The 22,222-nt window shown below is 40.4% G+C and overlaps 2 protein-coding genes across 2 annotated transcripts; one reads left to right on the top strand and one right to left on the bottom strand.

Moving 5' to 3' along the window:
• Nucleotides 1-1,153: 1,153 nt before the first annotated feature.
• On the bottom strand, nt 1,154-15,203 carry LOC310860864 (vitellogenin-like; the record flags this gene model as incomplete). The annotated part of the gene is made up of 34 exons (XM_083768054.1): nt 1,154-1,343; nt 1,428-1,589; nt 2,633-2,798; nt 2,925-3,019; nt 3,117-3,211; nt 3,318-3,501; nt 4,428-4,557; nt 4,681-4,819; nt 4,912-5,054; nt 5,151-5,357; nt 5,950-6,018; nt 6,116-6,151; nt 6,233-6,537; nt 6,627-6,846; nt 6,955-7,108; nt 7,202-7,387; nt 7,975-8,071; nt 8,158-8,344; nt 8,451-8,570; nt 8,690-8,791; nt 9,071-9,195; nt 9,280-9,377; nt 9,472-9,689; nt 9,802-10,023; nt 10,123-10,248; nt 10,342-10,507; nt 10,595-10,752; nt 10,840-10,990; nt 11,075-11,223; nt 11,308-11,475; nt 11,569-11,820; nt 11,968-12,119; nt 12,302-12,419; nt 15,177-15,203. 34 exons carry the CDS (start codon nt 15,201-15,203, stop codon nt 1,240-1,242), a joined length of 5,031 nt encoding a protein of 1,676 aa, XP_083624180.1. The 3' UTR covers nt 1,154-1,239.
• A 1,017-nt stretch (nt 15,204-16,220) lies between these two features.
• On the top strand, nt 16,221-21,937 carry ctbs (chitobiase, di-N-acetyl). The gene is made up of 7 exons (XM_083766454.1): nt 16,221-16,437; nt 17,572-17,710; nt 18,080-18,288; nt 18,633-18,804; nt 18,904-19,001; nt 19,615-19,776; nt 21,088-21,937. The coding sequence occupies exons 1-7, from the start codon at nt 16,294-16,296 to the stop codon at nt 21,274-21,276; spliced, it is 1,113 nt and encodes a 370-aa protein (XP_083622580.1). The 5' UTR covers nt 16,221-16,293; the 3' UTR covers nt 21,277-21,937.
• Nucleotides 21,938-22,222: the final 285 nt, after the last annotated feature.

Genomic DNA, 22,222 nt, shown 5'->3' with positions numbered 1-22,222 from the left:
AAACTGCTTTACATAGACCCATCAAGCCTTCCCTTCCATTGGTTGAAAACAGTTAAACAGCTATTCAGAGACATTATTAGCTAAGGGCAACTGATGGTAGGTGGTCGAGTAGAGGTTTCCATATTTTGGTAAAAATGTCTTCATTGCCTTTAGACCTAGCACTCATTCTCTCAATGGGTAGGATTGTATATATGTCCCGGTACCACTGTGTAACTGTTGGTGGTTTGTCCATAATCCAATTGAAAAGGATACATTTTCTGGCGAGAACTAGTCATTTTTGAAGAAGCATAACATTAGCTGGGTTCAGGGACAGCGGAGAAAAAAGAGACCTGGTTTCTTTGCAATTATACATTTAAAATTTGTATTTATCTCCTTTTTTTGTCTTTGTTGATTGGAAAGCACTTAACTTCTGTTGTTTTTAACAGATTTAGGCCTGACGTCGAAATAAAAAAGGCCTTCTGAAAGAATATATATTCAAAGATTTGTGCCTCATTTTCACGAAATTTCTAAAATAGCAGACCTACAAGCTCGTAGCGCGCCACTCGGTGGCACACTATGAGCTTGTAGATCTGCTATTTTTCAATAGCTAAAGTATAACATAATGCTTAGTTAAAACATCAAAAGGGGTTCCCGTCCAGAATATGCTATATAAATAAAGCTTAATCTAACATTCTTGAGTGAATAAGAAATGAACTCAGAATGAAGGCAAATGTGCCATGGATTGATATCACATTCTCTTGATATCACATTCTCTGACGCAAGTCATGAGCTGTAATAGTTGAAATATATCTACGATAATGGATGAAATAAAGGTGACAATGCCTTCACTATACAGTAGATACAGTGCAGAATCATCTTTATTTTAAGTTTAAAAAAAAAGGTGTGTGAAATACAGTACAATACAGTAGGAAGTAGATTTAGCAGCGCCTCTTAGCTGAGAAACTCTCTGCCTGAAATCTCAGGCAAGCAAACTGTCCTCTTTTAAATATCTTCTTAAACTCACTTCTATGATTCAGATGTTTCATAATTTATGTATTGTCCTTTATATTATTATCTTGTTTATCCTCTAGTGTAAAGCAATTTGTAACTGAAAGGTGAAAAATTGGCATTCCATGTATACCACATTTGTAATAACTTTACAATTCAGTTGCATTGCTTCATGTTATTTATTTCGAATAACATTTTAAACAATCAGTAATATTAATCTGAAATAACAAAAAAACAAAGAAATGTGACAGATTAAGCACACTGAGGAGTACAGTTACAGGCCACATGGGCTTGTGTGGTCTCCCTCACATCCACACTTTTCTGATAGATGTTGGCGATAACATTCATGTTAGAATCTGCAATGAGGAAGAACACGAAGAAATTAGGACGTGTGTAATTCTTTGTAGAATACATTTTCATTTTTTGCTTTCTAAACTCACCAATTGGTACGCAGTGGTAGTCGACAGTGACAGGAATGGTCTTCACAGGGGCACAACCAGCCATACAACGCAGCACAGGTTCAACAGAGTAGCATTTGGACATCTGGCCATGAACGATTATCTGCTTCTCCAGCTTGACAGATTCTTGCTTCAGGAAACATTCTGTAAAAGTGAGATGAGTTTATTGCACCGGATGTATGCACAGCATTTCGTAGGTCAAATCACCTGAAACTACGAGTTGATATGGATATTTTAACGTTCAGACGTCTGTCTGTAATATTTTCAACTCTAATGCACACTAAATTACCGTGGCTAAGTGCACTTATGAATAAAATAAAACTGATTTATTATTATAGTTGGTCTGTAATGGACACCTTTAACCCATTCTGACCTGAGATCAGATTCATACGAGGTTTCCACTGGACACACACTGGTCTGATGAACCCATTCTGACCTGAGATCAGATTCTAAAAAATGTCAGTCGTTCTTCGATTTTTCAAAAATAGCAGACCTACAAGCTCGTATCGCGCCACTCGGTGGCGCGATATGAGCTTGTAGATCTGCTATTTTTCAATAGCTAAAGCATAACATGATGCTGACACCAAAATGGGTGCCCGTTCAGAATGGGTTAAAGACTTAATTCAAGTGGGAATACTTGAATACAGAATGATAGTGTTAAATAAGCTATAACATTCATTTTAAATTTGTTTTCAATATTGAATATATTGTTTATGCCCCTCAAATGTATTTCTAATGGTTTGAGCCTAAATGACCACTCTGATATAGCCAGTCCAAGTCATTTCTTTCTGGCCTCTGAAGCAGTTTTAACTGCAGTACCACAATGCCCTGAAGGGTTGGGGGCGCTGATATGCAATCTATTTAATCTCAGTCATTATAATACTTATGCTAGATAAACCCAGGCTTGTTTCCATTCCATGCTAGCTTGAAAAATCAACAATGGCAGACATTGTAAACAAAGTGGAAATGCACATTTGGAACTGAAGACTGAAGAGGGGGAGGAATTATACAAAGTAGGGTGATGCTGACATCACGCATATGACCAAATCAGTTGAGCTGTTGAGAGCAATTTCCATAAAAGCCCCTATAATGCCTATATTGTTTGAGGAGAAAACCTGATTGTTTTAGATGCTGTTTTTCCAATCATCATATGAAGTAAACTTGCAAAGATGAGGTGTATGTTTTACCAGTAGTGTCACGGCAGCTCTGAGAAGGAAGCACCCATTGATGGGCGAAGCTGACGGAGCTCTTGGTCAGATGTCCGTTGGGGGTGCTGTACTCTTCTCTGACTTCCCCATCAGCCTTACCGCAGATTCCACAGGTCTTTCCCTTCATCCAGTCCACCACTTTAACCTGAGAACAAAGAAAGCCTTTATGGTTTATGGACCTAGAGTTTAGTCTTTTCAGGACAACGTTGTTAAAAATCCTTGTTTTTAAATTAGTGAAATAGGGTGCTAAATTAATATTCAAATGTCTCACCTTCAATGTGTTAACATCAAAGAAGACCTCCTGAAGACCCAGGCTTGGTGCATGGAGAGCGATACCGTCACCTCTCCGTTTGATCTGGATTTTGGCTGTAATTGTTACAAAAACAGATGTGAAGTAGGATATTTGTCTGCTAACAATGTGAATAATTTCAGATTGACAGATTAATTTTAATATATAGGAGACCTGTGGGATGCTGGTATGGGAGGCTGCTGATGGGAACTTCCATTCCATTCACCTTCACAACAATAGCATTGTTCTTGGGGACTAGGTCAACATCGCTGTTGAAAGAGAGTTCAGAAGTGAATGAACTGAACCACCATATCGCCAAAATCGACAAGGTAATTGGTTCCTTCTTTAGAAATATTAGACATTTGCTACACTTACATATCAGCAATTTTTATATTGATCTCCTTTTGTTGAAGTGTGAGATCTTTCTTCAGTAGAACCAGGAACTTGAGCTCATCTGTGCAATCCTGAGCCAGAACCTGCTGGCAAGAGATGGGCATCTCATTCTTGTAGCTCTTGTTGTTGAACGTGATCAGTTGGTCACCAACCATGGAGCACTCAGCTAGAAAAAAAAAGAAACAAAGAATACTTTAGTTAATTGTTTTTACCATTCAGCTATTAAAACAATAAAAGCACTCTGTAAGGAGACTGCACAATATATCGCTATCGTATTATTATCGAGGTATATGAACATGCACAATATCAGTATCGCAAAAAGGCAACTGTATCGCGATATAGATATGTCGTCGATATATCGATATTTTGCCGATATATCGTCCACTTCTAAAGCCCGCAACATCCCTCTGTTTTAGCCTGTGCCCCTTGATAAATAAACCACCACTCCGTTTCTCCCTTTTTCATGCTCCTGTTGGTGTGTGTGTGTGTGTGCGTGTGCGTGCGTGTGTATGTGTGAGGGGAGAGGGGTCTGTGCTATGTTGCTACGGGGACTGTGCTACAGTCATAGAGTATATATATCTATAGAGAAGACACCCGAGTTCTCCTCCCATCCACTTGCATTAAGTTGCTCAAAAGCGCATGAGGCGGATTCACTCCTCCTTCCTGGTAGGAACAGAGTGCATTCTGGGACGGATTGCAATGGTGAGTGGCCCCAAACACATGAACGCGCTGCCGTTGAACGCGCACAAGCGCCGTCCGTCGTGAACGTGTACAATGACAGTCAACGGACAGAGCGTTCATGTGTTTGGGGCCAGGCTGCAATACCTTCATTCGGCCACTATGTCCATTTCGCCTCAAGATTTCCTCTGGGTGCCTCTATAAATATATATACTCTAAGGCTACAGTACGACGTTGCGTTGTTGTTAGCCCTGGTCCAGTGCGTTAGCGAACTCACGAACACATTATTTTATTTATGTTTAGTTTTCAATGTTGCAACACCTTAAGATATAGAATATGAAAGGTAAATGGTAATATTGTATATCGTATCGATATCATCATGCAGCCCTAGTACAATGTATACTCTTACAGTACCTGCATGAGCCTTATTAACCACATAGGAGATCTTGTCAAGCAGGCTGTCCTGATAGGCGTCCAACTCAGCGGCTGTGTGTCCAATGGGCAGATAAACAGGGAGACCACATCCCAGTTTGTACATGATCCTCTGTTGAAATTGAAAACACCAGACATGATTAATAATGTAAAAGATAAAATGGTACACATGCAATTTATCTGTAGATCGCTATGAAACAAAAATAAGTAAATATATTGAGGAATAAAAGTGTACCTTTGGTGTCTTCAGCACAACATTCAGGGTTCTCTCAGAGGCAACAGCCACAGTCAGTATGATCTGTTTGGGAGCATTCTTCTTCTTTGCAAGGCTTACATCAAGTTCTCTGGCAATTATTGGAATGTAATCAGCGATCCTATTGTGTGAAAAAGACAAAGATATTTGATAAACATTGCATGAATACACTTTTTTATTAAGAATCTGAAAGTGATATTGTGATTTGGAGACCTCTGTTCCCATCTTTTCCATTCTGATGGAATCCTTTCCCATGAAAACTTCATGCGGAAAGCAGGGTCTGGGCCAACAAGACCAGTTTCAGCTATCATCTGAGTCCCATACTGCCTGCACTCCTTACCCCAGGCAACCTTAGCCTAAGAGAATGATATGGGAAACAATTAAGACCATTTGAAACAAATCACAACTAAGTCGAAATCAAATTAAATTGGAGTCTGAGATGCAAGATTCACCATGAGTTTTTGGTAGCTTAGCATCATGCCATCAGCACAGATTCTCCAGTTGTCATTTTCATCAAGGTTAGCGAAAACAATCTGCAATCTGGAAGTAGATCTGTCGAAGTAAGCTGCAATCTGGTACCCTTGAACCTTCTGGTCAACTCTCACCGCACGGATGAGGATAGTCACGGCAGGCGTGACATGGTTAGCAAGATATTTGGCCTGAAGATGCAAATCAAGGAGTGAGGTTAATGGCACTGAAAAGTTCTTCAGATATATCTTAAAGGGATTGTGACATAAACTTATATTTATTTATTTTTAGGTTTTCTGAGCTCAATTGCACCCAAAAAACCTGAACTTTTAACATTCAGTAGATTTTCTGTGGTCTGCATGGGGTTTTCTGGCTCGAACAAGTGCTCTGATTTCCTTGTTGTTTGTGATGTCGCAGCCTGCAAATCCCATATAATGTCAGTGGGATTTGCCAACAGATGTCACTGTTTTCACTGTAGCTCAAAAGGCTTCCAAACCCCAGAGAAAACTCTATACCACAGAATATACACTGTTATGTGTTTTATATGTGTTTTGTTTTCTTTAAGTCATTCATGATGTTAACGTGTCTTATTGTGATTTTTGTCTTAATTAAAAAACATTTGATAACAAAAAAAAAGAATATACACTGTTCAAAGTTCAGGTTTTTTGGGTGTAGCCTAATTGAGGTCATAAAACCTAAAAGAAAAACGAAAAATAAATTTAAATTAATGTCATGAAACCTTTAATGTTTCTTCTTTGAATGGTGTGATAGAAATGTCCTCACCTTTCTATAGATGGCCTCGAAGCTGGCGGCGCTGTTTATGATAGAAGCCCTGGCAGCGGAGGTTGCATACTGCAAATGAAATAGGCACATGTTTGTCAAAACAGAGCATATTATGGAATGATGGCCTGATGATGGAGAATTCTTTAGACAGCCTTTCGATAATTACCTGGTGAATGTGCTTTTGGATGAAATCCATGTCAGGCTGTAAATGGCAAAGACAACAGATCAACTCACTGTCTGAAATTTAAACAACAGAAAAGAAGAAGATGATTTTGAGCCTCACGCTTGAGACGGCGGAACTGGATCTGGAAGAGCGACTGCTAGACTTGGAGCGGCTGCTGCTAGAGCTGGATGAAGCACGGGAAGAGCTTGAGGATGATGAACTGACACTTGAGCTGCTGGAGCTGGAAGAGGATCTGGTACCGTTCTTCAGACTAGGAACCAAGATCCTCTTGAGCTTCAGGAGGACATTCTTGTCCTCTTGGATTTCCTCCTCCTCGCTCATGTTGATCACTTTGATAATCTTCTCAGCTGCCTTTTCTCCAATCTGAATCTCAACCTCAATCTTCTCAATGACTGGTCCAGCAGCTGCATCAAAACAGAACAAGAAATTACTTATTATTCTTAACGACCTCTGTTACTCAATAAGATGATCTCATGTGGCCTATTTTACTTGCCTGGAGAAACCTCAACAAAAACTTCATGGTTTCCAATCAGGGTGTAGAGTGCGCTGTCTCTGAGGAAGGCAGCATTGCGGGACTCAACATCAGCACAGGCCTTGATTCCAAAGGTCTCGGATGCAGTACACATTTTCTTCTCAAAGAAGGCCTTCAGGGTTTTCAACTTGCGGACAATTTTGACTGGCAGATCAGCAGCTATGATTTCGGATGACTTTGACTATAGAAAACAGAAAAATACAATCTCATAATCACATAACCAACATATTACATGTCTTGGTATCATATGAAACTTTATGTGTTAAAGGGGATCAGGCATCAAACACACCAAAGCACCAAACGAGGATGCAGCCTTAGATGAGATTGTAGAGGTGAAAACCTCCATGGATACAGCTGGGGCTGCAGCTTCAGCTGGGACAATTGGTGTGATTCTTGCAGCTGCAAGATCTGCCACATTTCTTGCAATAGCAAGAGTCTCAACACTGCAGTGAAAGGTGAAAAAAAAGGTGAAAGGTGAATTTAGAATGAGAAATGGTGAATCATACAATGTGTTTGGTGAAAAGGATAGTACATACTGTGCTGATGCAATCCTATCCACGACCCGAACAGGTGAAACCTGCATCTTGAAGTTTCCCTTAATCATGTCAACTCTTGCTTCTACCTTTGCAGGGAAAATGCTGTGGACTCTGGCTCTTGATACCAAAGCAGCCTGGATTAAATCAGTATTCACTCCCATAACTGCATATGTGTGCACGGCAACACTGAAAGGCAAAGAAAATGTGAACTTAAAGTGAATCCCAGATTTCGTTCACTTCAATAGATATCATCATGCATCATCTCATACTGGCCAATAAGAATGCCTGTTGCCTGTGATTGGTTAGGTGATTTGCTCCTTTACGTAAATTTTCCCATCAATGTCAATGGCGTTTAATGTGTTTTTACGTCATATTTAGCAGAATTTTGACCTAATTTATCCGTTCATTGTCAATGGCAAATCTTGACGTGGGGGGACAAAAGCTGTATATAGGAGAGGCTAGTGCCCCTCAAAAATCGCACCTGTGTGAAGTGAGGGGCACTCTTATAATCGTACATCATCATGACGTAACATGTCTATTTACTCAGACACATGACGTAAATTCTCCATTCATTGTCAATGGGATTACTTTGTGTAGGACAGAAATAGACGATTTGCTCGTCCACATATGACTTAAATTATACATTCATTGTCAATGGGAATTTTGTGAAGTTTGTGTAAGACGAGAATCTACACTAACAGCTGAATATAGGAGGGGCTAGCGCCCCCCAAAAAATAATAATAAATAGAAGAATGAGCTGCCATTTGTTTCACCTTGGAGTCATCGCAGCCATCACCTCAAATGTGTCAGCATTAAGAAGCATGGAAGGATGGAAGTCCTCAGCGAGAGGTGGTGTCACAGTTGCACGGACTGCAAAATTGAAAGATTATCTTCAGTCAAGTTTAAAGGGTCAAAGCACCAAGGTTTCTATTAGGCTTGATCTAATATTAACTTACGCTCAACAACAGCAGTAGCCACAGCAGCGGTATAGAAACTCAGCTCCATAGGCAGACCAATGGTAGTGGGGAAGATACGACGTACCTCAGCGGCAAGTATGGGTTTAGTGTAATGGAATTCAATACCAGCCATCAGAGCATCAAATGCCCTCCTTGCCTCAGCCTTAAGCATAGGACCAGTGGCAAGCTGTAGGAAAACATGCATGGTGTACATGATGACATGCAGTGTTCAATTCAGAGTAAAATGATTATTGATTATAAACAAGTTAATGTAACTGTACAACATTCAGTACCTCAATAACCTGGTCGACGATGGCTTTGTCCACGTTTGCAAATGCAATTTCCTGTCCGAAGAATTTGACATAAACAGAGGCCAGAGGCTGGCTTGAAGGATGAGCTCTCCATTCATTAAGCTGAGGGATGATGACAGTAAACCTACCTGAGTTAGTCCAGCTTTTGTAATGAAATTGTTCTGTGATCACATACGGTTCTTTAAAGAGAGAATGTAATAATTATATGTCCTTCTACTCACAGCCCTGATAACATTCCTCATCTTTGTAATTCTGTCAGCATCTTCAGGAAGCACAGGCATTTTCAGAATAGCCTCCTGAACTCCTTCAGCTCTTACTCCCACCTAATAAAAGAAAATGAAAAATGAACAGAAGGTGTGAGTGTGTGTGTGCATATATATATATATATATATATATATATATATATATATATATATATATATATATATATATCTATATGTGTGTGTGTGTGTGTGTGTGTGTGTGTGTGTGTGTGTGTGTGTGTGTGTGTGTGTGTGTGTGTGTGTGTGTGTGTGTGTGTGTGTGTGTGTGTGTGTGCTGGTGGCACATGAGGTTTATGCATCTGAGCAAAATGTCAACATGCAACTGAAAACGTTTTTAACCTCAAGAACATCAGCATATGCTCCAGCCAGGTAAGTGCGGGCTTTGGCCACAACAGCTCTTGGCAAAAGTGTTGCTGCGTCATTGATGTAGAAAGCAGTGGCAGCAGCACCCATCATCCATGGATCTGAATACAAGAACAAATTCATCAGATGTCTGATATCTGAGTGTAATAACTAATGGTAAATGAATGAACTGTTAATGCTCGTACTGTAATAGGCATCATAATGGATGGCTCTGCTGTAGTGGTAACTCATTCTCTCAAACTTGGAGCTGAGGATCTTGATGGCAACATTACAGGCAGCAGCACTGAAATCGGGAGATAAACATTTATGAGATATACCATCCTTATAAAATAACAAGGGAAACAAGTGATTGCAGTGATTACTGTTAGGATTCTTACACTTGAGCAAAGTCAGGTGCTGTGCTCCTGGTCATGGCCTTCATGTAAGAGTAGACCAAACTAGCAACTTGCAGGTTCTTTTCATTCACAATGGCATTAGCAAGTGTGTACACCAAGCCCATGGAGAGCTTAGTCTCAAACATGACAATAGCAGCAACCATGCGGACCTCCGGTTGCACAGCCCTGTCCATGAACAGCTGAATAGCCACTTGCTGGACCTAAATCACAAAGATAAAAAGCGCAAACAAAACTTTAAATTGAATGGGGCATGTTAAAAGTTTGTGAACTGTTGTTAAGGTAAGGAGAAAGACGGAGGAGCTCTGTTCTTACCATCTTGGGGTCCCTCTTTGCAATATTTCTTAGAGCCAGGACTGCATCAACGTGGACTCTCATTGGCAGAGAGGCAGCAGCTGAGCCAAATCCAGGGAGAAGCTTCATGATTGGTTTAAGACTGGCGGGATGACCGGCATTACCCAGAACTTTAAGGGCAAGTACTAGTTCGTTAATTTTACCCCTGGCGAGAACAGCATCTGCGACAAGGTCATGGATTGGCTATGGAAGGCACAGGAGAACAATAATATTACCATTCAAATGTTACTTTCATTAACTGAAGTTAAGGCTTTTATGGACATAACAATTACATAAGCCAACCTTAACTAGGGCAGCTGGGCATTGTGGGTTCTCAACACAGAATTTGGCAACCATGGTACCATAGCCCAGCATGGCAATTTCACGCAGAACTGGGACTTCCTTAACCTTGGGGTTAAAAGCCAGGTGCTGAAGAGAGGTGACGAGAAAGCACTGTTATAACATCTTAATTAATAATGTGATGAACAGTTAATGAAATTTAATTGGATTGACCTATAGTACCTCAATGAGCTTGATGGCCTCCATGTCAGCTGTCACCATGTGCACCGATGCCAGCAGAGCTTGACTGGCCTCAACAATAGTGATGTCATCAGCATTAAACTTCTCCTTGATGAACTTCAAAGCAGCATGAGTTCCAATGGCAGGAACAGCATTCAGGATCCATTGTCTGAAAATGGAGAAACTCTCTTTAGATTTTCTTCCAGACATTTTCGTGATTTATTTTGCTTTATTTTGTTTATGTTGTTGTCGCTACCTGTAAGCTGGCCTGACTTTAAACTGAGTCCAGATATCCTCAATCATCTCAAATTTGGCCACACGCAGCAGCTGGACAAGTTCAATAAACTTCAGTGGGGCATCTTCATGTACCTTGTCTGCATTATAGGTCACCACATGGTTCAGAATCTCAACAATCTGTCAAGAAGAAAATAGGTGTTATGTTGTGTTTGCCAGAGGAGAAAGTTGAAAATAATCTTCAGAAGAGGAAATGGTTCTCAGTACCTGAGCCTCTGGGTTGGTGATCCTCAGCAGCTGGATGGGTGTCTGTAAAAGCTCAGCGCCAAACTCATACTGCAGAGATCCACGGTGGATATACTCTACCCTAATGGGCTCCACCACGGCATCCTCAACATCAAGGTACTTCAGACTTTGTCTGTGAAAAGGTTTTTAAGAACTAGTTAATTTAAAAACTCTTCCTTGTACGCTTTAAAAAGAGAAAGAAATCTCAACTACATACTTAGCCTCCATCTGGGCAGCACCATTCATGATGTTGAAAGGTGAGAACTGAATGATCTCTGTGGAGGATACCTCCATTATCAGAGCACTAGCGTGCATTGGCTTCATAATGTAGGTGGCTGCAGAACCACCCTTCATGTCCATTCCTCTCTGCATATACACACAATTCACAATTACCCCCAGCACAAAATAATAATAACAAATGTAAGCATAGTTTCAAGAAATGTCCCTTACAGTTTTAGACTCGCACTCAACACAGTGCTTGGTGTAAGCCAAACCGATGTCTTTCATGATTCTCTCCTGGCATTGGTTTAGGTCCTTGGTCTTGGTCACATGGATACGTTCAGCCCTGGTGTCCTCACTAATGACATATTGAGTCTTGCACACACCCTGGGTTCCAACCTGGAGTATTAAAGAGAACAGACATTATTTGGGAGTTCAAATATCACCCTGGCATTTTGGTTTATAATCATATAGAATATAATTAATTTGAACCTCTTGAATCTCGTAAACATTCTGGGTCTTCTTGATGTTGAGATGAAGGATGTTCAGGATACCTCTGTAGGTATTCAGCACAGTAGTGGAGAGCCCTTCTGGTGCAAACACCTTGCCCACAATACCATTTGCATACTCAAACTTGATGGGAATCGAGATCTGAGCAGCCAAGGCTGAAAGGAGCTTAGTTGCAGGTACAAAGGGGTCTTTTGGCCAGATGCCACTGTACTCAAAGATCTCAGGATCCACAAGCTAGAGGGGGGAAAGCCAATTTTCAATTACAAATAATTTACGTAGAGGTCCTGAATTCCTGTCCATAACCCACATGAAATACTTAAATTCATACGCCTACTCACATTTATAAATGCTGAGTTTCATTCAAAGTTATTTGTAGTTTACCTTCATAATGTAGATCCCTGTGCTCATTTGGCTGATCCGAACTTTGCTTGCGATTTTGATTCCAGCTCTAGCCAGGCCTTCCTCAGGCAGACCTCCCAAGATAACGGCTTCATACTGGTACACATAGGTCTTACCGGGTGCAAACTCAGGTTCTAAAACAAGAAGTTATAACACATGATATCGATGCAGAATTTATCAACAATGAATTTAAAGATGAATATATATGTTATTGTAATTTAAAAACATGATGTAGCTTTTAAAAAATAAGTCATTTCACAAATACATAGCTAAATAGCTTTCACAATGTGCACATTTCCTGGTCATATACACTTACCATAGTGCCATTGGATATGGGCGGCCGCTGCAAAATAAGAATTGATTGTCAATAGAGGGTCGCAGTCGCGCCTCCTTTCATGACGACGCCAGGCCCAGGAAATAATTCCCAATGCATTCTTCCCATAGACATTTTAAAAAGTATTTATTTAAAGACCTTATAAGCGTCGTACAAAGCCAACTCGAGCTGTGACAAATCATGACAACAAACACAATATTTTGGACCAAACAAATAATTACAAAGAATAAAAACAACAGAAAAACGTGTTGTAACCTGCCGTTTTTTTCTTCTTTCTAATTCTTTGTTTGGCCCAAACATTGTGTTTATTGTCATGATGTGTCCTCGAGATGGCTTTGTCCGCAGCGTAAACGTCTTTAAATAAATACTTTTTGAAAGTCTATGAGGAAAATGATCAGGGAATTATTTTCCAGGTCTCTCGAGGGGGCGGGACTGTGACACTCTATAATCTGATGTAAAAAAAATACACATAGAGAGTTGGTGTTATACCCCTGTTATAGACTAGAGATTGTACAGAAAAACTTTGTTACAAATGTTTATTTCACGAAAGGACCTATAACAAAAAATTCAACATTTTCAATTGTTTTGTGTTTTGTGCGCTCCCTTGTGTGTTTTCTATCTCCACAAATATGCAATTTTGAACAATCAGGCTTTCTCATCATATAGGGGCTTTTATGGAAATTGCTCTCAGGAAAAGCTCAACTGATTTGGTCGTACGCGTGATGTCATCAGTATCACCCTACTTTGTATAAAAAACAGTTTAAAAATGCATGTTATTTCTGCTTGAACACTGCTATATCAAAATAAACTTGTTGTGATATCAGTTGTACTCATCAAAGCTATACTTACCAAGGGCTACAGTCAGGGCAAGCACAAACCCCCTCATGGCTGGTGGAATGTAGGCTACAGATTACATTCAGGGGTTGTCTTTTATAGCTAAATGTTGTTGACTGTATATCTGCTGAAATCTGTCATTAACCCATTCTGAACTGAGATCAGATTCATACGAGGTTTCTGCCGGACACACACTGGTCTGATGAACCCATTCTGACCTGAGATCAGATTCTAAAAAATGTCAGTCGTTCTTCGATTTTTCAAAAATAGCAGACCTACAAGCTCGTATCGCGCCACTCGGTGGCGCGATATGAGCTTGTAGATCTGCTATTTTTAAATAGCTAAAGCATAACATGATGCTGACACCAAAATGGGTGCCCGGTCAGAATGGGTTAACTAAACATGACAGTTTGCCATTATCAGCATCATTGATGGTACCTTGCTCTATATCATCATAAAGTAATCATAAAGTAAATATAAGGAGAAATGTCACAGTCAGTCAAGGTTAGGTTAACCTGGCCCTTGACTTTTCCATGAAGAGCTCAATGTCGCAATGTTGCAAAACGTATCGAACACATTTGAAAACTGTCTTTATCACATGTATTGATTAGATTAATTTGATTCCAATAAAGTATCCATTGCATTAATTGTAATTAGCCTATGTACAGTATATTAGGAATTGTATACAATTACAAGTATTTCCTTTTTTTAGCAATTGTTTTTACAATTTACAATTTACAATTTACAATTTAGGCATTTAGCAGACGCTCTTAATCCAGAGCGACTTACATTTAAGCAAGAACAAAAGCATGGAAATACATCACATAAAAGCATTTATCATGAAACATGCGTAAGTAAGTAAGTAAGTGAGTAACTGGATTCTTGAACATGAAATTGCTACTACTCCTATCAGCCAATGAATGTTGTAAAATGTAAATGATCACTTATGCATGTTACACTGAATTGAATGTCTTATTAAAGATAATTGTGATAAATCATGACTGCTGGATAATATGCTGAGAGAAAATTAGAGAAAATGGTCTGCACACCATACAATGTAGCTATATGCAGGCTAATATTCCTCCGTAGATCCTGGGCAGGTTGATGATTTAAGATTTAAGAAACATATATATACACAACATGCACAGTAAACAGACATTAACTAAATGCATGGGCAGTTGGGCACCCCAACATTCAGGCCTATAGGGAAGATCTCACAGCAGGAAACGCATACAAAATAGCAAAGGCATCTATTCTACAGTACCATAGCAAACCGTGTCCCCTCAACCCTATGTGCCCTCAGCCCCAACCCAAATTCTAATCCTAACCCCAACAGGGGGCAGTGGCTCAGGGGTAGAGTGGCCGGTAGAGTGGCTGGATGGGAACCGCAAGGTTCCCAGCTTGATCCTGGGCTGCCCCAGAATTATGGTCGATGTGTCCTTGAGCAAGACGCTCAACCCCTAATTGCTCCCGATGTGCAGGTTGGTGCCTGCATGGTTTGTAATGCATGTGTGGGTGAATGTAATGCACAATCTATGTAAAGCGCTTTGGATAAAAGCACTATATAAATGCACCATTTACCATTTTACCATAATACCACTGTCTTTGGGGGGGGGGGTCCCAGATATAAATCGCATTAAATGGGGGTCAGTAGCCTATGCATGTCAAACTGGGCATCCTTTTCAAATGGGGTCTTGCCCTGAAAATGAATTTTCAGGGCATTGGCTGTGCATTCCCTGTGTGTCTTATAAGCCGATGACTTTGTTGATGAGCAAGTTGCTGTTCACAGAAGTAAACTATTACCTAGGCCAGGGTGTTGGAGAAAAAAAGAGGGGATTATTATGCATTTTTGGAAGAAGAAAGTTCATGCAAAAGACATAGTGGCTAAGATATTGTTCTTGTGGGGGTAAAAAGGCAGAGTGGCCTATGTGTTCAGCACACAGGCCTTCACCAGGGTGACTGTGACCCTGAAGAATTAAGGCTGGTCAGGACAATGTCATTAAAGTATGTCCTGACCTGTCACTTTCCCAAATTCTGTCAACATCCCCATTTTTCCCATAGAGATTTACAAAAATATTTATATCAATTATTAAGCCTATAGAATCAAGCCATCCAGGATCCTGGTGATTCATGACCATAACATCTTTGATTTTTTTTGTTGATTTAATTATAATGATTTCTTTTCACAACTACAGCGGTGCCCGTGGGGGCCTCTACAGCGGTGCTCATTGGGCAGTTCTTTGTCAGTAATGCCCAAATATGGAGTCTATGCAAACGTCAGAATGATGTCATAATAGGCCAGCTCCATATATGTACCCTGGGTAGGGGCCCTGTCCAGAGCCCGGGCAGAGTCCTTTTGAGGTGGTTCTGGACAACTGTGGGTCCGCCCGAGTTACGTGGATTACACACAGACAGAGACTTGGTGCATTTATAGATATAGATATTAAAGGTTTAATGGCCATGATTCACCTCTTGGATGGCTTGATTTTAGGCTTAAAATAATTGATAATTGAATATTTTTGTAAATCTCTATGAGAAAACTTTATGACAGATTTTTCATTGGTGCCAGCCCAGAAAACCACGCCCAGGGGTGGCCATTTTCATCCCAGACTCCATTCATTTCCCCCAGAGATTTCCAAAAATATTAAAATATAATATCATTACTTGTGCATGATATAAATGTAATATATTTATGATATAAATATTGATAACCTAATATAAATAATGATAACCTACATGTCCTTGAGAATAAAGTGGTTTTATTGTAGGCCTATTCATCTATTTTTTTTTTTAATCTTTAATCTTTATTAAAAAATAAATTTACATTGGCAAATGTATGGCTTTATCATTTAATCCACTTCATGTGAGTGCCATAAATATTTATAATATTTCTATATTTATAAAGGGTGAATCATGTGATTCACCTACGGAACAATCTGAGAATCCCATCGTCAAATATTCGGGAAAACAGCGCCTCCCCTGTTGTCTATGGTTGTTCCTCGAGGCAACAGTCTCGTCTAGATAGAAAAGTCGACTCGTGACCCTACAGTCTATGCTCGTGACGCGAGGTTATAGTTTTCGTCAGTAGCCTAGACCTGTCTGACTTGGCAGTGGTAAAGGCTAAAAGTAAAACCGTCGAAATGATACGACACCGGATTTCTTCTGAAATGCTGTGGTTCGTTCTGTGTCTAGTGACATCATATCTATGTTCCAACTGGGCAGACGTTTGTCCATGTGAGAGCCAGGAACTCTGCCATCAAATTCGCGACGAACGGGACTTTGAGGTACAGTAACAGTACAGTAGGCACTGGCAGACGGTCGAAAACTCGAAATGAATTGTTTGGACAGTAGACGGTACACGACAGGGCAAGCACCGCCCACAATCCACACATATTTTGCTTGACACTGACAGCACCATCACCAAGTATTTGCTGTTTCTTTCGTAGCAGGGTTGGAAAAAGTACTCAACGTTTAAGTAAAAGTATCAATACACCGCAATATAGAACTGCCCCGTATAAGTACAAGTCAGGAATTTAAAATGTACAAAAGTATTGGCTCTTGTCCAAAAACGAGTCAGTTGTTCTGCATACTGATGGATTTATTGTGAAGCACTTGAAGCACACAAACCAACGTCGAACTGATAAACAACAACAAAAGATACACAAAATGCTTAGTATAACATGGCATAAACAATACAGCATAAAAGCATGAATGAAATAAAGAAAATACACTCAAATAACATGCAAAATAACAACATTAACATACCTTACTGGCTGCTCTAAGCATAAGGGAATGAGATAGCTGTGCTGAACACAGCGATGCATAAACTTGGGAACTTCTGTCTGCAAAGCCTGGTGAGGCAAGGTTAGTCTGCATCACGCTGTCAAACAGACGTGTGCAACCTGTCTACCTGTCTCAGTGATACCAGACAGGGTTCCGCATTAGCCAAACAATGGCACTTCCGGCCTGAATACAAATGAATTGGAATAATTGCAGCAGTTATAAAGTATACTTAAAAGTATCCAAAGTAGAAATGCAGAATGTCTCATTTCAAGTTTTCAAATGTATAATAATAATTTGAAAATAGCAATCAATAGGCCTAGGCTAGGGCTGAAGTGGGTAATGTATGTTTTATAATAATAATACAAATCTATTATGTAACATTGTAACTAGTAGGCTAACTAGGCTATACCTTGTCAAATAATTAAATGTAGTGGAGAGTACCAATTTCATGTTTAATCATTATGTGTAGCAGTGTATGACAGGATTGCTGTGATGAGATTTGACCTCACAATCGTTTGCATTTTTATACAGCTTTAAACTATGCTCATGGAATTTTGAAAAGGAACATTCAGTGATCTGTATACCATCTGTATACCATCTCTGTTAATACTAATAATAGTGTTGGCTGTTTTCAGGTGTTTGTATTTGATGTAGGTGGGGAAACTTGGAAGTCATACAATTGGAGCATGGTGACAACAGTGGCCACATTTGGCAAATATAATGCTGCACTCATGTGTTATGCTCATTCCAAAGGAGCACGAGTAGTACTCAAAGGTACAACATGCATAACCACAAAACTCCACTATAGACAGTATACTATACACTACAGTATACTATTATCAACACATAAACATATAGCAACTCTGTGCGTTATTGTGTTAATGATGTGTTAACATCATTACATAACATTGTGTTGTTCGCTATGGCAGTAGTTCTCAACCAGTGGTCCGGGGACCAAGTTTAATCATAGAGATTAGCTCAAAATAGACCACAAGTTTGACTATGTTTCCTCCGCTGGGGTTAGGCAAGATTCAGCACATCCGTCAATGTCTATCCATCGATCAAGGTCGATCAGTGATTAAGGCTGTATCTGACTTTATACTGACATCACTTTCGCCCACTATGTTGCTGTGACTACTGTAGGCGACGTGCTGCTCTCCTTCATGGTGGACCCTGACAAAAGGACGGCATGGATCACAGAGAAGGTCAACTTGGCTAAGAGTCAGTTTATGGATGGGATCAACATAGACATTGAACAAGCAGTGGAAGACGGCTCGCCACAGTATGGTGCACTGACTGCCCTGGTCAAAGAGACCACCGAGGTCTTTCACAGGGAGATCCCAGGTTCCCAGGTGAAAACAACGTTTTGAGAATTGTCATCTGTACTTGTTTCACAACAATTAACCTTTAGTTGGTGGAGGAGATCTTTTGCCATTCGAACCTCTAGAGTTGAGTTGATGCCACCTGCAGTATAGAAGTTATTATAGAGGCATCTACGGTCTGTAGACCAATATACTGTACTACAATTTCAGTCGACTTCAGTCTGTTCCTCATTCCTTTCGGTTGCCAGTTTTTTTAATTACGACACTTATGAATGGAGCCAAGGCAAAGTTCCACAGTAGTTCAGCAAGCCAGCATTTTGGCTCCAACACCCATCTTTTCCATGATTTTGAATTTACCTTATCCCGACCATTAGGTCTCATTTGATGTTGCCTGGTCATCAAACTGCATAGACAAGCGCTGCTATGACTATGTTGCCATTGCGGAGTCCTGCGACCTTCTATTTGTGATGTCCTATGATGAGCAGAGTCAGATCTGGGGTGATTGCATTGCCATGGCCAATGCTCCAGTCCCTCAAACACTGAATGGTTGGTTGGAATGAATCACACTGGTTGAAGTCAGATAAATTGGACTACAAATTACCCTCATCTTAAACATGTCTGCAACATTGTGGTCTTTCTTAACAGGCTATTCCCAATATTTGGATCTTGGGATAGATTCAAAGAAGCTTGTAATGGGAGTACCCTGGTATGGCTATGATTATCCCTGCCTCAACCTAATCCAGGTAAGATATTTTTTTCCAACAAACAGTTCATATTGTGAAGTAGGGGTGTCTCTTCTTATTAGGGACTTTAAGCAACGACTGTTTTCAGGACGGCTCCGCTAGGCGGAAGTATGCGGCTATGACACGATCACCGTAGCTGTCAAAATCATTAAGCAAACAGCCATCGGCGACGGCGACATTGGTTCCCATGGTGACGCGTCTATGCAGCATGTGTCAAAAATAAACACTTGATAGTTTTCAAATCAGCCTCATGGTGGCGCTACAACAGGCCAAGTCGTATCACTCACTCACACTCACACACACACACACACACACACACACACACACACACACACACACAACATGCTTATATTACTCCTAAACATTTTGCCAAACATCACACACACTCCTGAGTCCTATCCTCCTGGTGGAGACCTGTGCCCAGAAGGGCACTTTTTCTAATTATTACTGTCTTACTTTACATTCCATACATTGATTCCACGGATACGCAACATATTTGTTAAATACACTGTCCAGGTGCAGGTACAATGATTCTGACAACATAGGTGAACTGTACTGTCCAGCTGTTCTGGACAATATAAACATTGACCACAGACTCTCTTGCACCCATCAGGGTGGGGTGTGTTCTATAGCCAAAGTCCCGTTTCGTGATGCTTCGTGCAGCGATGCAGCTGGTAAACAGAAACCATACAGCTGGATCATAAAGCAGCTCAATAACTCCATGTCAGGCAGGCTGTGGGACGAACAGCAGCAAGCACCATATTTTAATTACAAGGTAAGGTTGATCATTTATGAAGTGAGGTAGTCACTTACAGCACACACACATACTTATACTAAATAATATACTATATATAATATACTAAATATTATATATTTATTTATTTTCAAATTTAAATATATATAAAACAATCCCCCAAGACACATTTGACAATAAGGAATACAAAAATCAAGACAATGTAACACAAAATAAGCAAACAGACGAACAAATACAACCTTGAGAACAGCATGAACCCGTTCGAGTATATCTGACTGAACTAACTCCGCAAGCTACGTATCATTCATAACAAACAAACTAAAACTAAAATAAAAACAATACAGATATGGTCATAATTCTTCTCCCCACATCACTGTGTAACAGTTATCTAATACAGCTTCCCATGCCTCTTTCAAGTGGTTGGTGGATAAAGGAATAATAAATAAAAGAGAGACAGATTGTTTAGAGTCAGGGGGAGCTTATTAAAAGTGTTACTCTCTAATTGTGGGATATTCTCCCTAAACATAATGTCTAATTTGACGATTTCTTAACGGTGCAAAGCAAGGACACTGGTCTACCTGTGTTCACACATCTGAACACAGGTAGGTTCAATCCTCCCTTCATGTCAGTAGGTGTTTGAAGGAGGGTTTTTGATATGAGACTTTGCGACAAGCCTTATACTCCCATACAAATGATAAAATGATTAGTTTCTTAAAACTGTTGTGTGACTGTCATTTGTTGATGAGAGTTTTTGCCATTTACTCTGAATTTGCACTCGTAAGTCATTCTGGAAGAGCGTCTGCTGAATGCCAGAATGACAAAACTGTAAATGAATCTGTCCTGTCAGTTTACATTAAATCTAAAAAGAGTACTAGTGCACATGAGTTAGCTCCTTCATTGGCAGGGCAAGTAGGCGCCCATTATATGGTTTATTTGTCTTTTTTGCTGAGTTGGAGCCTTTTTTGTCTGTGTCTCAGGCAAGTTGTAATAAATTACAGTGCAACAAAACCAGCAGTCATTCATGGTAAGGGCTAATTGTCTTGTTGCAATGTCTACCCAAGACACCACACTTTCCAAACGCCGTAAATTCACCCCTTCTTGGTGCAATAAATTAAAGCACTACTGTCCTGGTTAATTCATTCCCAACAAGTGTGAGAGCCTATACACCAGAAGAGGGTGCCATTGTTGCTATTGTTGGGCAGTAACCGCCTCCTGTACACAAAATGGTCTGAGCCCATACGATGGGGGACATTTATAGTAATTCCTGTGCATTCGATACTATTCAATCGGGTGCAAAATGTATTCATTTATTTTATTTTCTCCCCCACCCAGGATAAGACAGGGCAGATTCATCAGGTGTGGTACGATGACCCGGAAAGCATTTGTGCCAAAGCAGGATTGGTCAGTTCTAAAGGGCTGAGGGGCATTGGCATGTGGAACGGCAACCTCTTGGACTACAGCGATGACCCGGTTGCTCAGCAACAAACCACGATGATGTGGAATGCTCTCTTAGGATGCTAGCCGGGATGCCCTAGCGCTGCCAGAGCGATTTACGCTAGACCTGACCTCACTGCCATTTGTTTCTGAGTCAATAAAATCATTTGCGAGGCTAGGAGTGCCTGTGGTGTGACTTCCTTTTGAATTCAGGGATAAATACTTCAGGCAGTTAATTGTCACTTTTAGTGCTGTAGTCTTTTATTGCAGTTGTTAGGAAAATGTCTGACATTCCACTCTATTGAGTTAAATTAATTAAATTGCTTTGAAAAAAGTTAATCATTCTGTTGTTTGTTTTAAGAGTAGTTAACACATGAATCTCAACACTGGACACTGAGTGGCATTAAAAATGGGGATTTATGCTGAAATAATAAATAACAGAAATATGAATTGGTTCACACAGTAAACGGCAACTGCAACATGAGCCTAGCAAACCAGGTCCTATAATTTGCAAGATATAGGTGAGACGCACTGACTAATGGACAATATTTGTTTTTACCTTCATCTACCCAACGTTGCTCGGTATTATTGATGCTTCTCGTTTAGTTTTTTTCTTTTGCCATGTTTTTGCTGTTATTTTTCATACTCTTACCTGTATGTTGGTAATGTTAACTGCTGTGCTGCCTCTGGGTGACCGATTCCCCCCGCTGGATAATATCTATGGGGCACGCAACATACAGGGTGCCCCAGTGTGTGCACACAACATACAGTGTGCCCCAGTGTGCACACAACATACAGTGTGCCCCAGTGTGCACACAACATACAGTGTGCCCCAGTGTGCACACAACATACAGTGTGCCCCAGTGTGCCCCAGTGTGCACACAACATACAGTGTGCCCCAGTGTGCACACAACATACAGTGTGCCCCAGTGTGCACACAACATACAGTGTGCCCCAGTGTGCCCCAGTGTGCACACAACATACAGTGTGCCCCAGTGTGCACACAACATACAGTGTGCCCCAGTGTGCACAC

Source organism: Protomyctophum parallelum (genome assembly GCF_964188405.1).
Source record: "Protomyctophum parallelum genome assembly, chromosome: 6".
Taxonomy (NCBI): domain Eukaryota; kingdom Metazoa; phylum Chordata; class Actinopteri; order Myctophiformes; family Myctophidae; genus Protomyctophum; species Protomyctophum parallelum.
The sequence above is the reverse complement of the archived record's forward strand: the minus strand, read 5'-3'. Positions and strand labels throughout refer to the sequence as shown.

What these genes read in the sequence shown, in the direction of transcription:
- ctbs (XM_083766454.1), top strand. Translation starts at nt 16,294, where the DNA reads ATGATACGACACCGGATTTCTTCTGAAATGCTGTGGTTCGTTCTGTGT. An exon ending in GCGACGAACGGGACTTTGAG is followed by an intron (nt 16,438 to 17,571) that starts GTACAGTAACAG and finishes GGCTGTTTTCAG; the next exon opens with GTGTTTGTATTTGATGTAGG. An exon ending in AGTCCCTCAAACACTGAATG is followed by an intron (nt 18,805 to 18,903) that starts GTTGGTTGGAAT and finishes CTTTCTTAACAG; the next exon opens with GCTATTCCCAATATTTGGAT.